Here is a 14,700-nt window from a genome sequence, read left to right on the forward strand (position 1 = left end):
TCTTCAGTTTTTTGATTGCTTGTTCTTACCACGAAGTTGATAAATCTTTTTTTATTTTTAAATTTCCTTGCTCTTTGGCTCAACGTTCTTAGTTGGCCCTTTTTTATGATCTTAATTTGCATGTAGCAGCTGCTTCCACAAGTATTAAGCAGCAGCCAATAATAATATGCCATGTATTTACAAAACACAGAGAGAGAGAGAGAGAATGAGAGAATATTGGGTAACTATATAACGATACAAAGGAACGAGGAAGATATTTAAAGAATGTATTGCAAAGCTTGAAAGGTAATGATACAAACTGTCTCTATGAATAGTCGACCATACTGTGATCTAACACATTGCTCTGGACAGCAAGATATCTCATGACACTGCTTTAGTACACGAGGAGGCACTACAAAATTAATTTTGAGGAAAATTCTCTACAAGGAGGTAGGTGCCTATGAGATTAAAAACACCAGAAAGTACATCTCCCATGATGATTGATTCTTGGAGAACAACTAGCTACTCACACTTGATGGATCGGTATATGTGACGAACAAAAAGCAAAGCTGCACGGAAGCCTACAGTTCCAAGCATGAGGAAGAAACCATAGCAGATGCATGCCATGTAACCAAAGAAGAATGACGTTTGCATAAATCCTGACATATCTGAGCGTGCGTAGTAGTAATACAAACAATAGGCATAGATAAATATGCCAGTAGATCCACCGCAGAGGAAAGATCTGTAATCAAACCAACATTTATACATCAATCAAGGAATATTATATTTACATCTTCTGAAGATAAAAATGGTTTACAAAGTGATGTCCAAATTTTCATGTTGAAGTAAAATCAAGTATTATATAACACGTGATACTAATACCGCACTAATAAGCAACCAAGGCAATCCGCAAAATTAATTAATAAAAAGTCCACAAATCCTAAATATCAATTGCCTAGAACATGGCAGCTCTTCTTTCTTTAATTCAGTGCACCCGTTACTTTAGTCTAGCTTTCTTAATCCTAAACCTACAAAATCCATATATCCCACTTCTCGGAATTTTCAATACCATTTCTCCATCAGTCACGAATACTTGACGTCAATAACAAAAGCAGTTAATCAAGAGATGGTAACGGCAAGCATAGGAATAAAAAACATAATAACTTGCATAAAACCCCTAACAAAAAATTAATATGCACGGAACCTGCTTACCTCCACCACCACTCATGGTCCTCAGCAGCAAGTTGGAAATATGTCAACGCCACAGTAATGAAAGCAGTGACTATCAGAAGAATGATAAACACAATAAACAAGATGCTGTAAATGGTGTAAATCCTGTGACCCCACACACTGGCAAAAATGTAGTACAGTTCAATGTATATAGCACTGAAAGGCAGAAAACCAGCCATTGCCATTTGAGGGATTGTTGCCCGGTACCAAGGTAAAGGTGGAATTTCTCTGGGATATTTAGTCGTGCGAACAGGAGCTTGGAACTCAGCTTTGCTGTTCTTCCCGGCAATCCCTCCTAACACTAGCAAAGGTGATGTTACAAGTGTCCAAATTAGAACTATAACCACAATTGTGCCAAAGGGAAGCGCAGCAGTGGCCGTATAAGCAATTGCAACAGTATTCAAAAAGCAGAATGTAAGGAACAGAGGTCCACAGAAGAGGCATCCCGTCAACAATAGATTCCTAACCTGCCATACCAGGAAGTTCAATCTTCAATTCATATAATATCAACTTTAGTCAATGATTCCAAAACCCTAGCAAGGGAATTTATCATCACATACCCAGTTTGTTCCCTCTAGCTGGCAATAAAATGAAGTAGCAGTATACCCTGCAATTCCTGATGTGAGTGCATAAATGACAACCAGAGCAGTAAATAGAGCCCCTCGGTTGTATGGATAAAACACGCCAACAAGAGCAAGTATAAAAATGAATATCGTACTGCATGGCATGGAAAAAAAAACAAGAAATAATGAGAAACTTCGAAAAATGAGAGTTAGTGCTAAACCTATAGCTGGATGAATGAGCACTTACAGGGTAAATAGTTGGGTGCCAGAACCCAGAGCTGCTGCAAACAGAGACTTGTACTTGGGAAATCTAAATACATCTCCATGAATGTATTTCCATCCAGTCTCTTCCTGGTCTTCAGCTGCTTCTTCATCATGGGCATATCTTTTATAGATAAACAAACAGTGAATTAAAAAATGAGTGAACTGGCAGACAGAAAACAGTGATAAATGACTCTTAAAAATGCTTACTTGACAAAATCATTCTTAAGCACTCGCATGAGAATTGTGGCAAGAAACCCGGTCAACAGGAGAACTGTCACACATGAATTTATAATCGAGAACCAATGGATCTCCAAATGATGTGGCAGCGATGAGGACTGAGAATACTTATCCATCCTCTTATCAAAAGGAGTGGTTGTTTCCTTCCATTTTACAGTATACATGAATTCGACATCAATTTCTTTATCCTCTGTAAGGTCAACCAATGCATTTGGATCTGTTCGAACATTGATTTCAATCACACGGTCCTTGTTGTAAGAGATATCAAAATGAATATGCTTATACAAGTAGGTCTTGTATTCGCTCGGGTCTTTGCCTTCCTTGTCAACCTTCCCTATGAAACCCCAAATGGGCAAGTCATCATAATACATCTGAAAGTAATAGTCCTTGTTGACAGCAGATCTGAACCGGGCCACTTCTTCCTTTTTTATTGTTCTTTTGCAAGCTACTTCTGAATCTTTATGCTTTTGGAACTCTAGTTTGTAAGGGGCACTGACTAAACGATCCCCATTTAATACTTCACCCAGAGCTTCCTTCTTCTCTTTCACCTTATCTGCAATTAAGATCCAAATATTAAGGTAAATGAAAGTCCTCGCAGAAGATGAGGACATATTATGTAATTAGTAAGAAAGAAAAAAACGAATCCGATTGATGCAAACCTGGTGAGCAGAATGGTAGATCAAAATATCGGTACGTTTCGCTGTAATCACCCAAAAAATACAAAATTAACCAAATTGTAATTGTGAATACCAAATTTCCACCATAGTCAAACTTGCATCTAAAATATTAACTAGTTCAGCAGAAACAGAGGTAAGCTCCAAGAACAGTGCACATGCTATTTCAATGAAAACACTGTTCAATCTCAAATTGCTAGCAAAGCCGCCTAATGGTCTATCCCAAATCAAATCTTTAAAAATAGATCCAGCTCAGAATTCAACACAATTGATGTAAGTTCAATTTGCCAATCACAGTGTCTAACTTATCCCAGCTGAAACAAATCTTGTCGTCTTAGCTGAAAAACTTGTAACTCATGCAAATTTCTGAGTAACCAGACAAATGGGTCTACAAATAAACTCAGATCCAGAACAAATAACAGCGAAATGAACAAACCCAGAAGCTGAATTGAGCTAAGAAAACGTGAAACTTTCAGATCGAGGAGCGAGCAGCGTGAGTCTGGGTTTTACCTGGGGTTGTGGAAGGGTCCCACCTTGTTGGCATACAAAGGGACTAAATCTCCTTCCTTGTACCGATGATCCGACGCGTCTGACCTGACCAGATCCACACCGCAGAGAATTAGCAAGGCGATGATGACTGGCACTCCCACCGCCATGGTCTTCCCCATTGTCACTCTCTCTCTAATCTCTGCAGAGACAGACAAACACGTTCAATATTTATCTGATTTTGGGTTTGGGCCTCCTTTGGTTTGGTTTATATATTTACTTGGGGCTTAATAAAATATAGAAGTTAAGCTTAATACGCTCATAATTTTTATTAATTATTAGGGGTTAATGTGAAAGTTATAATATTAAGCCAAAACGGGGAGCAGCGGGTGACGGAGACGGAGTGCCTCACCACATCCTAAGATGTTTGATGCCTCACCGACGCTTTGGTGCCTACCTTATGCTGTAGGGTGCGTCTAACGCTTCTCTTTTTTTATTATTTTCTTTCTTTCTTTCTTTCTTTTTAAGTCTACGTGTTAGAGGGGTGAGAGATCTGGTGGTTTGATAGTCAACGCCTTGGGACGATTCCCGGCCTCCTTCCTATTCGGATCTGAATTTCCAGCTTGGGTCGACGACACGTAGCACTGTGGGTCCTGGTCTACTCCTAGTAGGTCCATGTCCTTGCTGTTTGATTATTTTCAGATTTTCCATCCTTTGAATTGAATGTTGTGATTCATATAATGATATTCCATTGTGAATTTCTTTTTTTGTTTCAAGGTAGATGAAAATCAATGTAGTCAAAATTCACTAACGTTGGCTTACTTGATAGTTGGTGGTAAGTTGGTATCAATGTAGTAAACTAAGCAACAATATCGTGCTTCAAACTCACAAACACATATGAACGTAGGTTGTATTTTATGAATCTCATTTTATGTACACTTGTCATTTTTGGTCTAAAAAATTGTAAACTTTATCATGTGACATGTCTTTTAATTTTTTTTTAGTTGGGAAAGATACTTTATTTTAGAAACATCATAAGAGTGTACAAATGATAGGATGAAAACATCCGCAAACCCAACGTGAGAGTCAAGAACAAGAGCGTGATCTTAAAAATGACTCACGACCTGAATCAATCACCAGGAAACAAAGAAACAAATCGGAGCTCCGCAATGTCAGAATACAATTCAACATCAATTGGAACTCGATGATACAATAAGTGTGGCCTCATTAAAACCTTGTCTCAAAAAATCCTAAACCAAAACGGTCAAGAAAAAAGAGTACCACTACATCACAACCAATGTCTAAAATATCAATGGTATTGAAAATATCGGTAGTCCAAAAACACGAAAATTTCAATGAAAATATCGGGATATTATCGACATCGATAAAAGTTAAATAAAAACCACGGAAATTATATAGAAAACTTACATTTTTTAATATAATATATATATATATATATTTTTATGTAATGTTACAGGCATATCAGGAGCTACGACGTAAGCTTAGTGGACGGCTACAACCAGGGGCGGCCCTGGGGTGGTGCAAGTAGCGCCACCGCACAGGGCCCTCGATTCTTAAGGGCCCCAGAAAAAAAATTATTTATATTATATATATATATTAATATTATATGAATCGTATATATAATATAGCGTTTGGATATTTGCACAACAGCGTGTTCAGGGGAGTTGGTTGGAGTGCAAATCTATTTCGCAAAAGGGCCAGAGTTCGATGCTCCCTGAGGTCAATTTGGCTAGTCTTTTTTGATATTATTTTTGCATTCAAACTTTACATAATTATAAAATTTAATTTTAAAAAAATAGAAAGCCTTTTAAAAACAAGTAACGTGCAAGCTTAACCACACCAAAGGATGAGTATATGTATATATCCCTTAAACGTTCTTAAAAATAAAATAAAAAAGGTTTTCTCCTCCAAGAAAAGTACTTTCTTCATTCAAAACAAAACGAAAAAAACTTCATGGCTTTTTCTTTCTCTTAAACTCTGATTTTCTAGTAAGTAATCATCATTGTTCATCAATTTCTCTTTAGTTCTTTTTTTCAATCCTTTGACAATTTCTGTTATTCTTTCAATTCCTGTAAGAGATCTATTAATAGGTAAAGGTCCTAAAGATCATTTACATAGACGTTTCTCTTCAACATTTTACACTCGTTATTTGCCAAATGGAGAGCAAATTAAGTTGTAGCATATTTATTACATTAAGTTATAAAAAAAAATGGTGAATTTTAGTTATAAAAAAATTGTTTATGACATTAAGTTATGACAAATTTTTATAATATTTTTGTATTAGATTATGTGATGTCCCAATTTAAGTTTCACATAGGGCCCTCAAAATCTAAGGGATGGCCCTGGCTACAACTTGCCCATTATGGTGGAGCCGAGCGGCGGGTCGGGTACTTGTTTGTCGACTGATAGGATCAAGTTCCTATCAACTAGTGAATTTGGACAGAAAAGAAAATTAGGGAAAGTGATCTCTTCGAGGGGATCAAACCTCCAAAGCATAAAACTCTATTTCTTTTGCTTAGCATAATCACCATACGTGCAAGCCACGGAGGCTGATGAGGAAGTCCACAGGTTGCTTGTAAAGTATACGTTCACTATTCCAAACACAACCATCCACGATCGACGATACAGAACAGATTAGATTAGATTAGATATATTTAGCATAGAGTGTACAAATACGGTTTTTGTTAATTTATTTTCCCTTTACTAGTCTCCCAAGCTAGTTTTTGAACAATTGCAATTGAAGTTAGTGTATGAATCAAGTATCAAAGAAAGAGCTTTTTGTGATTGAGGCAATGCCATTCTTCAACTTGATTGTAATTTCAGTAAAAGTGCTTGCTTTATCTTTGAATCCATCTATCTACATAATTTCAGTAAAAAAGAAAGTGTCTGCAGTTTTTGTCTCAACCTCTTCAACATATTCTTCCTCCTCAACTACGAGATCAGGGTTGATGTTTAGGGTAGACTTCACTAAACTGTAGAAGCGGAAGGCACAAACCTTACCTTGGGATCTGGAAAATTGGAAACACCTTTCATGAGTGCAAAATTGTAAATAAGTCGTGCTGTCAGCTTTACACTCTCATCCTAAAGAGCAAGCGAATAATCGAAGAGATAAACTAGATTCACCAACAATTCAACAAATGGATTCTAAGACATGCTTTTAGACTCAACCATAAGAGTAGGCATAGGCCTTGGCTTCTTTCAATTGCTTAACAGACATGTGATAGCAATGTGCCTATTTATTCATCTAAACCAACTAAATGAAGAACCATTTTGATATCATAACTAGGACAAATATCAGATCCCCAAATGAGAAACAATCAGAAATGAACAATTTTAACCAACGACAGAGAAATCCAACTTACAAAGGTCAAGATTTTTTTAAAATATTTTACAAGCAGCACCCACCAGTCATTTATAAATGTTGGAGACCATTTAAAAAGTGAACAAGATCATGAATGCACAAAGACCTTAATTCTGCGAAAACCTTCATATATATCACATTTCTGTAAGTGTAGGGGAAGAAGTCTAGAACATACCTCAGCGTTCTTTACTACTCTCTTATGGAGCTCCTTGATGATTGGATACCTTGGGTTAATCACAAGTATCCTCTTGCCACGCATGCATGCTTGCTTGCTAGCATCTGATAAAGTCTGAGATTGCATGATCTTCTCCATGTTTGCACTCCAACCAAAATTTGATGTCATAGCCACATCATAAATGGCAGAGTACTCTTCCACCATTTAGTGAGTTTCTTGTATGATTCCTTGAGTTCCTTGTCTTTATAGTCCACCAAGTATTTCATCAGATATACATCAACTGGATCTGTGAAGAAAATAACCTGTAGCAATAGATATAAAAAGGTAAATAGAGAGACAAAAAAAAGCCCTTACTCATGACTCAAATAGAACAAGTAGGAAAGTAACAAACAACCCTATTTAAACAAGTGCAAGGATTGAATATCTTTTATATGTACCTCATAACTTTCCTTCTTAAGCCACTCAATGAAGGGACATTTTTCCAATTGTTCCTTGCTGGCTTCAGTAATGTAATATATGTCCTTCTGCCCAGATTTCATACTACTGATCTCGTGAAGTCAATTTTCCATCTGACTTGTTGCTGCTAGAGAGTTCAAAGTTCGTCATTCAACCCCATAAAGGCAGTATAAGGGCTTTTAATGCTGCCAATAAAACTAAACATAGATAGTACAATAAAATATGTTTACCTCTCAAATCTTTAGGAGTTTTGCCAAATGATTCATATTAGCCGCATCTTCAATGACACCAAGTTGAATGGACTAGCCGGATTCATTCCAGAATCTAGTATATCGGCCTCTCTTCCAATCATCATCACTGGATTTTTCAACCTCTGTTTTCACATCAAAATTCAACACAAGGAAAAAGTGAACAATTAATGCAAACTTAGTAACTCTCCCCCCAAGTTAGCTTTACTAACTTTTACAAAAACAGCAAAACATGAAGCTCAAGTTGTTGGTTTTCAAGGGATGGTATTAATGCAAGTTTAACTGGGCTGCAGTAAACATGACATCAAGGTACCATATAACAACTCGTACGCTCCGATTGAATATTGTTGGCGAGTCTTTACTTACTTAGGATTTTGGTTCCTTATTTAATTAGAATTTTGGTTACTTACCAATTATTATTTAGTCCTATTGTAATAGAGATTTATTTCCTATTGTAATTTAGATATATTTTCTATTTTATTTAGGTTAACACATCTTTGTACTTGTATAAATACCTCCATATTGGAGAAGAATAATAATATGAGTGAATCTGATCATAACTAAATATTTTTACCCTACTTTGTTTGACATGGTATCAGAGCCAGGTTACTAACCTGTGATATCCTCTGACAAATTGAGAGTCGTTGGCGTTCCTTATTCCTAACCCATCATGGGTTTTCACCTTACTGTAAATCCCCGTTTCTCCTTTCCTTAATAATCAACATATATTTCTTCTGCCTTAGCCATAACCGCACCTTTCTGCAATTTTACCCTTATCGCTATCCTTGCCGTGTTTATGTTAAGTCATTACCTTTATTTTTCTCTACCTATGCCAGATGTTGCCTTTTTCTCTTACTTTTCATCTCTTTATGAGCTTACTTTCTGTTAAAATCAGATTGAGCCCATGTTAGTTTCAATCTCTTGCGCTCATCGCCGAGCCTCTCTTTTAAATGTATACCATATGCACAACACACCCCTTGGCCATTGATGGCATGATCTATTTCCTCCGCAAGCCTCATCACCGCTCACCGAGCCATCTCAAATCTCCGCAAGCCTCGTCACTGCTCGCCGAGCCTTTTCCTAGCTGGCCTTTGTCTCTTTGTTTATTTAGGTGTTACTTTCTCTAAATCTCGACTCTCATACATCATCGAATTTAAGGGGGAGTGACACTGCTGCTCATATATTCCATTGCAATTCACCTACTTATCTATCATGGCTAATTGTCCACGCCTGTTTCTCAAGTACCACTAATCATATGGCTCTATCGACCTATTCTCTTCAAAGGGAGAGGGAGAGTGAAGAGAAGTTGTCTCTGTTGTTGCTGCTACCATAGTTGTTTGCCCTGCCTTGTCTTGCTGGTGCCAGTGCCTTATATTGCTCTTGCTAGTGCCAGTGCCTTGTGTTGCTCTTGATGCTGTCAGTTTTGTTGTCTCTTGCTGGGAACATTATTGTTGTTGCTTTTATCGTGCTCATGTCCTTGTTGGCGTGTTTCCGTTGTGGTCACGCCCGTTGACCTTGCCTTTGCTCTTAACTTTCTTTGCCTTACCTTACCTTATTTTTTCGAGGTTTGGCTTTACCTTGCCTTACCCTATTTTTTAGGGTTTGGTTTCTACAATATCTGCTGTTGTGCTCACATGGTTTATGTATTATGCCTTACCTATTGCCATGCTCACAAGGTTTCTGTGTTCTGCCTTTTCTGCTGCCGTGCTCACCGGGGTTCTTTGTTTTGCCTTATCTACTGCCGTGTTCAAAGGGTTTATGTGTTCTGCCTTATCTATTGCCGTGCTCACAGGGTTTCTGTGTTCTGCCTTACTTATTGTCGTGCTCACAGGATTTCTGTATTCTGCCTTACCTACTGCCGTATTCACATGATTTATGTGTTATACTTTTATGTGTTCTTCTATGTGCCCTATTTTTTAGGATTTGTTCTTGTGTTTTCGCTGCGAACTTTGCTTTAGTTTGTCACTTGTTTCACTCGTGGTTGACGAAAAGACCTTCTCTACAATTGGTGCTTCTCAAGTATGGTGTTCTGTGACTCGCTTGTCAAGTTGGGCGTGCGAAATATCTTTGCCCAACTTGAGGGGGAGTGTTGGCGAGTCCTTATTTACTTAGGATTTTGGTTCCTTATTTAGTTAGAATTTTGGTTACTTACCAATTATTATTTAGTCCTATTGTAATAGAGATTTATTTCCTATTGTAATTTAGATATATTTTCTATTTTATTTAGGGTTAACACATTTTTGTACTTGTATAAATACCTCTATATTGGAGAAGAATAATAATATGAGTGAATCTGAGCATAACTAAATATTTTTACCCTACTTTGTCAAATACTTCCAGAATAGCACAAGGAAACTGCTTGCAAATATTAACAATAAGTAATAATATGCGCACCGTTCTTATCTTTGTAACTCATCAGGATCTTCCTCAGCAAGTTTACGGATCCTTCAAGGGCTTTCCGGATGAGCTTCTTCTTAATTGCCTTCAAAATGCTGTGTTGTTGAAGCATTTCTTATGATACATTGAGTGGCAAAGTGTCAAAATCGACAAGACCCTGATCATAAGATCATCAATGTAAAAACCAGTTTTGGCTCAAAAGATCATCAATCTATCAAAAGAAATCACCACAATAGGTTTTTTATTCAAAATGCCCCAGTGAACTTATTCACTAACTTAAAAGGAAAATACGAGAACAAAGGAGGGGGAGAATGGGCAGTGATACTTTTTTCTCCTCCATTCTCCGTAAAGTTTTCCTTTAGGATTCACAAATGGAGAGAACGATTAGAGTTTCATATAATAGCTGCGGCATATATTTAAAAGACTATTTGGTTAAATATAGTTACAATTTGGCTTTCAAATAACTATATTCAATTAAAAGACAATTACCAATTTGGGTTAAGAAAGCAATTTTTCCTATTCAAATAAATTGTAATAAATGATCCCTACTCACTTGTTAGGATGTTAGCAAAAAAAAGAAATATAGTTACTTGTTAAGCTATTGGACCAAAAAAAGAACACTAATTATTTACTAGGTTGTAAAAAACGAAAGGTGTAAGTTAGATTAGGACTCAAAATTATTAAACAATACACTTGAAAAATGTATGTATTTGTAGGCTAATATTTGACAATGTGATTTTGTAATTTGAATTAATTTTCCTTTAAAAGATCATCCATGTAAAAAGTTATTCAAATTGAAAATGAATTCACTATTTTAATATCAACACAATATTTTTCGATGTTCGTTTTCAAATTCACTTTGTGCCATTACAAGTTTATTATTATTTGTATTTATGGTGTATATTGGGAAATTAGGCTACAAATAAGAGCAACTCCACCCATAAGGGCTAAGTCTAAGGCAGGGGCAAGCAAGGGCTGTCACTATTCACATGAATAGTGACAGCCTTACCATTTGTGGTTCCACCCATGAGAGCATCTCCACCCATAAGGGCTAAGGCAAGGGCAAGGGCAAGCAAGGGCTGCCACTATTCACGTGAATAGTGGCAGCCTTGCCTTTTTTGGTTCCATCCCAAAAGGCTAGGGCAAGGGCAAGAAAAAAAAAAAGAATATGCAACAAAATATAAACTTGTTATGTATTTATAGGGAAAGTGAATAAAATTGTTATGTATTTATAGGGAAAACATCTATAATTTTTTAGTATTTTTTTATATAAAAAATGGAATTTTTTTGGATTTTTTTGAATTTATTTTTGCTTGCTGACGTCAGCACTTTCGGGCTGAAGCCCAGGCAAGATCTGCCCTTGGGCTTGCCCAGGCTGGTGGGACCCAGACCTTGCCTGGGCTGTTGGCTGCGCGCTGGAGGCCATTTGGGCTCACAAAGGCAGCCTTTTGCCTGGTTTTGTATGTGCGCTGGACGTGCTCTGAGAGCTAAGTCTAGGGCAAGTCTAAGGCAAATACTATTCATTGTACTTTATTTCCTATTTTTTTTAATACTTTAAACCATTAATTTTGATAATCTTTTGTAATTAAATTTTTGGATAATATTTTTGGTTGTCACGTGTCCATTATTTTTCAGAAAAGATTTTCGGATGAGAATCTCGATTGCCACGTGTCTTATTCCAGATAAAATTTTCGGATATTCATTAAAAAAATTATAATCTCAGATTTCAGATAACATTTTCACCCTCTAAAATTGTACCACGTGTCCCATGTCAGATAAGATTTTCAGATATTTAAAAAAAAATTATAATCTCATATTTCAGATAAGATTTTCACCCTCTAAAATTGTGCCACGTGTCATCTCTGTCAGATAAGATTTTCAGATATTTTTTTAAAATTATAATCTCAGATTTCAGATAAGATTTTCATCCTCTAAAATTGTGCCACGTGTCATCTCTATCTTCTGAATCCCTCTATAAAACTACACCATCAACTCATACCTCTCACACCATCTCTTATCTATTCCTTCATTTCTCAGATTTTACAAAACACATTCTACTCTCAATGTCAAACTTGAGGAGGGTGTTAGAGAGGCAACATAAAGAAAGGGAAGAAATCCGGCGTAGACGTGCTGAAGAAGATCGGGACGCCGATGAAGAAGAGGAACAAATGCTTGCAGCAGCGGTGTGTATGCTTAATCAATCAAGGCAACACCGTCGTCCTCGTGCCCCAAATGTGGACAGACGTAGAGAGTCTCGGGGTAAGAATCTCTTGGAGGATTACTTTATCCCAAATTCGTTATATCCTGCTCATAAGTTTCGAGAGAGATATAGAATGCAGCCACATTTGTTTCAAAAAATCATGCATGATATTTGTAATTACGACACATACTTCATTCAAAAGCATGATGCTGTTGGAGTTTTGGGTCTTATCCCGGAGCAAAAACTTACAGCTGCTTTGCGGATGCTTGCTTATGGGGCATCTGCAGAGCAGGTGGATGAGATTGCAAGGATGGGAAAATCAACTATCCTAGAGTGCTTGGTGAGATTCTGTGATGCAGTGGAAAATTTGTACACGAGGGAGTACCTTCGCAAACCCACGCCGAGGGACCTGCAAAGGTTGCTACAAAAAGCAGAGGCTCGAGGTTTCCCAGGCATGATTGGAAGCATTGATTGCATGCACTGGCAGTGGAAGAATTGTCCTACTGCTTGGCAAGGAGAGTACGGGAATCGAAAGGGCCAAAAAAGTATAATTTTGGAGGCCGTAGCTTCATTCGACTGTTGGGTTTGGCATGCCTTCTTCGGGGTTGCCGGATCTCAGAATGACCTCAATGTCCTTGGTCAATCCCCGGTGTTCGACGAGGTATTGCGAGGTCATTCCCCCCAGGTCACGTACCAAATCAACAATACCGTATACTCTGGTGCGTACTACCTTGCCGACGGAATTTATCCTAGGTGGACGACATTCGTGAAAACAATTCCGAATCCCCAATCCGAGAAGGAAAGAAGCTTTGCTTCCTTTCAAGAAGGTTACAGGAAAGACGTGGAAAGGTGTTTCGGTATCTTGCAAGCTCGTTGGGCAATTATCAGGGGTGCTGCTCGGATGCTAGACGAGGAGGTGCTGAGGAGTATTATGATGACTTGCATCATCCTCCACAACATGATTGTGGAGGATGAGTATGACTACGATGCTCCAGAGGTGTTTGAACCCGATCCCATGAACACGGCATTGACAAGAATATATGAAAGGCCGATGGGACCAAATGGACTACCAATGGAGCCCGAACCGTTAGTTCGGGATGGTCGATTCAACAACCCCATGATTGATCGTTATGAAGAAATGCAATCTTCATATGTTCACGAGAGACGTCAAGTTGACTTGATCGAGCACTTGTGGGAGATGAAAGGCAATCACAATGGATGAAGTCAAGATTAGTGCTTTGTTTTTAATTATGCTTTATATTGTGTGTGGTGTTTTTTGGAATTATGCATTTTTTTATTTATTATGCTTTTATGTATGATTTGTTTTGTGTGTTGTTTGCAATAAATTAAGGTTTGTTTTTAATTAATCTTTGTTTTGATGCTCAAATGTTTTTAATAAATAGTCATATTATTTAATGCTTTTTTTATTTAATGAAAAGGAAACAATACAACAAATTAAAGGATAATACAACAATACAACAATACAACAATACAACAATACAACATATGGCAAAGGTGTTTCAATACAACCTAATGGTTTTCATCATTTAACCAATCCGTATTGCTAGGTCCGTCGTCATGGAAAAGTTTTCTTCTCATCACATCCCTTCGTCTATGCTTCCAATAGGCCTTTGTTTCAGGAGACATATGGCTCATATCCATGGCCATGATTTTCATCTCTCTATCATCCATGTCTTTGTCTTGTGCCTGCTGCTGTTGAATTACAAATGCTTCCTCTCGTGCCTTGTCCACTTCATCTCTTTTCAAGTCTCTCTCAATTCTTAGTGAGGTGTTCTTAGCTATTTGCTCCAATAATTGTACACATTCATTGTTTGAAGTGCCCCCTCTCTTGGCCTTTGCCGCCTTTCTCCCAATAGGTCTTGGCGGACGTGGGAGTGGTGACTCCGTTTCCATTGGGGAGTCCAATGGCGAATCGGTTGATGGTGAATCGTGAAGCGGCGTCTCATTCAACACAACTGTTGGACCGGTGGGAATAATTTTGAATCTCGAACAATCCTTCACAACTTCCCAACATTAGAAATGCACGAAACTTTTTTTCCCTTACCCCATGGCACCGAACCACATTTGTGCTTGTATGATCTATTAAAAATAAATAATTGGAAGTGCAAGAAAAAAAATTATTATGCAAGAAAATATAAACTATTTTGAAATGCAAGAATGAAATTGATTATGCAAGAAAATATAGACAAATTGGAAATGCAAAAAGAAAAAAAAAGATTATGCAACAAAAAGACATAGAATATGCAATAAAAAAAAATTACATTAAATTTATTAAAATGACAATTATAAATATTTTACCTCATCGGATAGATTTTGACCGCTTCGAATGTTCTCCCTTGCTTTTGTCAAGGCATTTCTCCATTTCCCTAACTCTTTATTCAGAAGTTT

At 37.3% G+C, this 14,700-nt stretch overlaps 2 protein-coding genes across 2 annotated transcripts; both read right to left on the bottom strand.

Annotated features, from left to right (window-relative positions):
* Positions 1 to 235: 235 nt before the first annotated feature.
* LOC117627397 (transmembrane 9 superfamily member 3-like) lies at positions 236 to 3,685 on the bottom strand. The gene is made up of 7 exons (XM_034359478.1): positions 3,458 to 3,685; positions 2,933 to 2,973; positions 2,244 to 2,826; positions 2,020 to 2,157; positions 1,770 to 1,926; positions 1,192 to 1,676; positions 236 to 721 (listed from the first exon to the last, which is right to left on the bottom strand). Exons 1-7 carry the CDS (start codon positions 3,613 to 3,615, stop codon positions 502 to 504), a joined length of 1,782 nt encoding a protein of 593 aa, XP_034215369.1. The 5' UTR covers positions 3,616 to 3,685; the 3' UTR covers positions 236 to 501.
* Positions 3,686 to 6,209: 2,524 nt separating this feature from the next.
* On the bottom strand, positions 6,210 to 7,194 carry LOC117629174 (endoplasmin homolog). The gene is made up of 3 exons (XM_034361678.1): positions 6,991 to 7,194; positions 6,455 to 6,535; positions 6,210 to 6,311 (listed from the first exon to the last, which is right to left on the bottom strand). Exons 1-3 carry the CDS (start codon positions 7,192 to 7,194, stop codon positions 6,210 to 6,212), a joined length of 387 nt encoding a protein of 128 aa, XP_034217569.1.
* Positions 7,195 to 14,700: the final 7,506 nt, after the last annotated feature.

The sequence above is a fragment of the Prunus dulcis genome, chromosome 5 (genome assembly GCF_902201215.1).
Source record: "Prunus dulcis chromosome 5, ALMONDv2, whole genome shotgun sequence".
NCBI lineage: Eukaryota > Viridiplantae > Streptophyta > Magnoliopsida > Rosales > Rosaceae > Prunus > Prunus dulcis.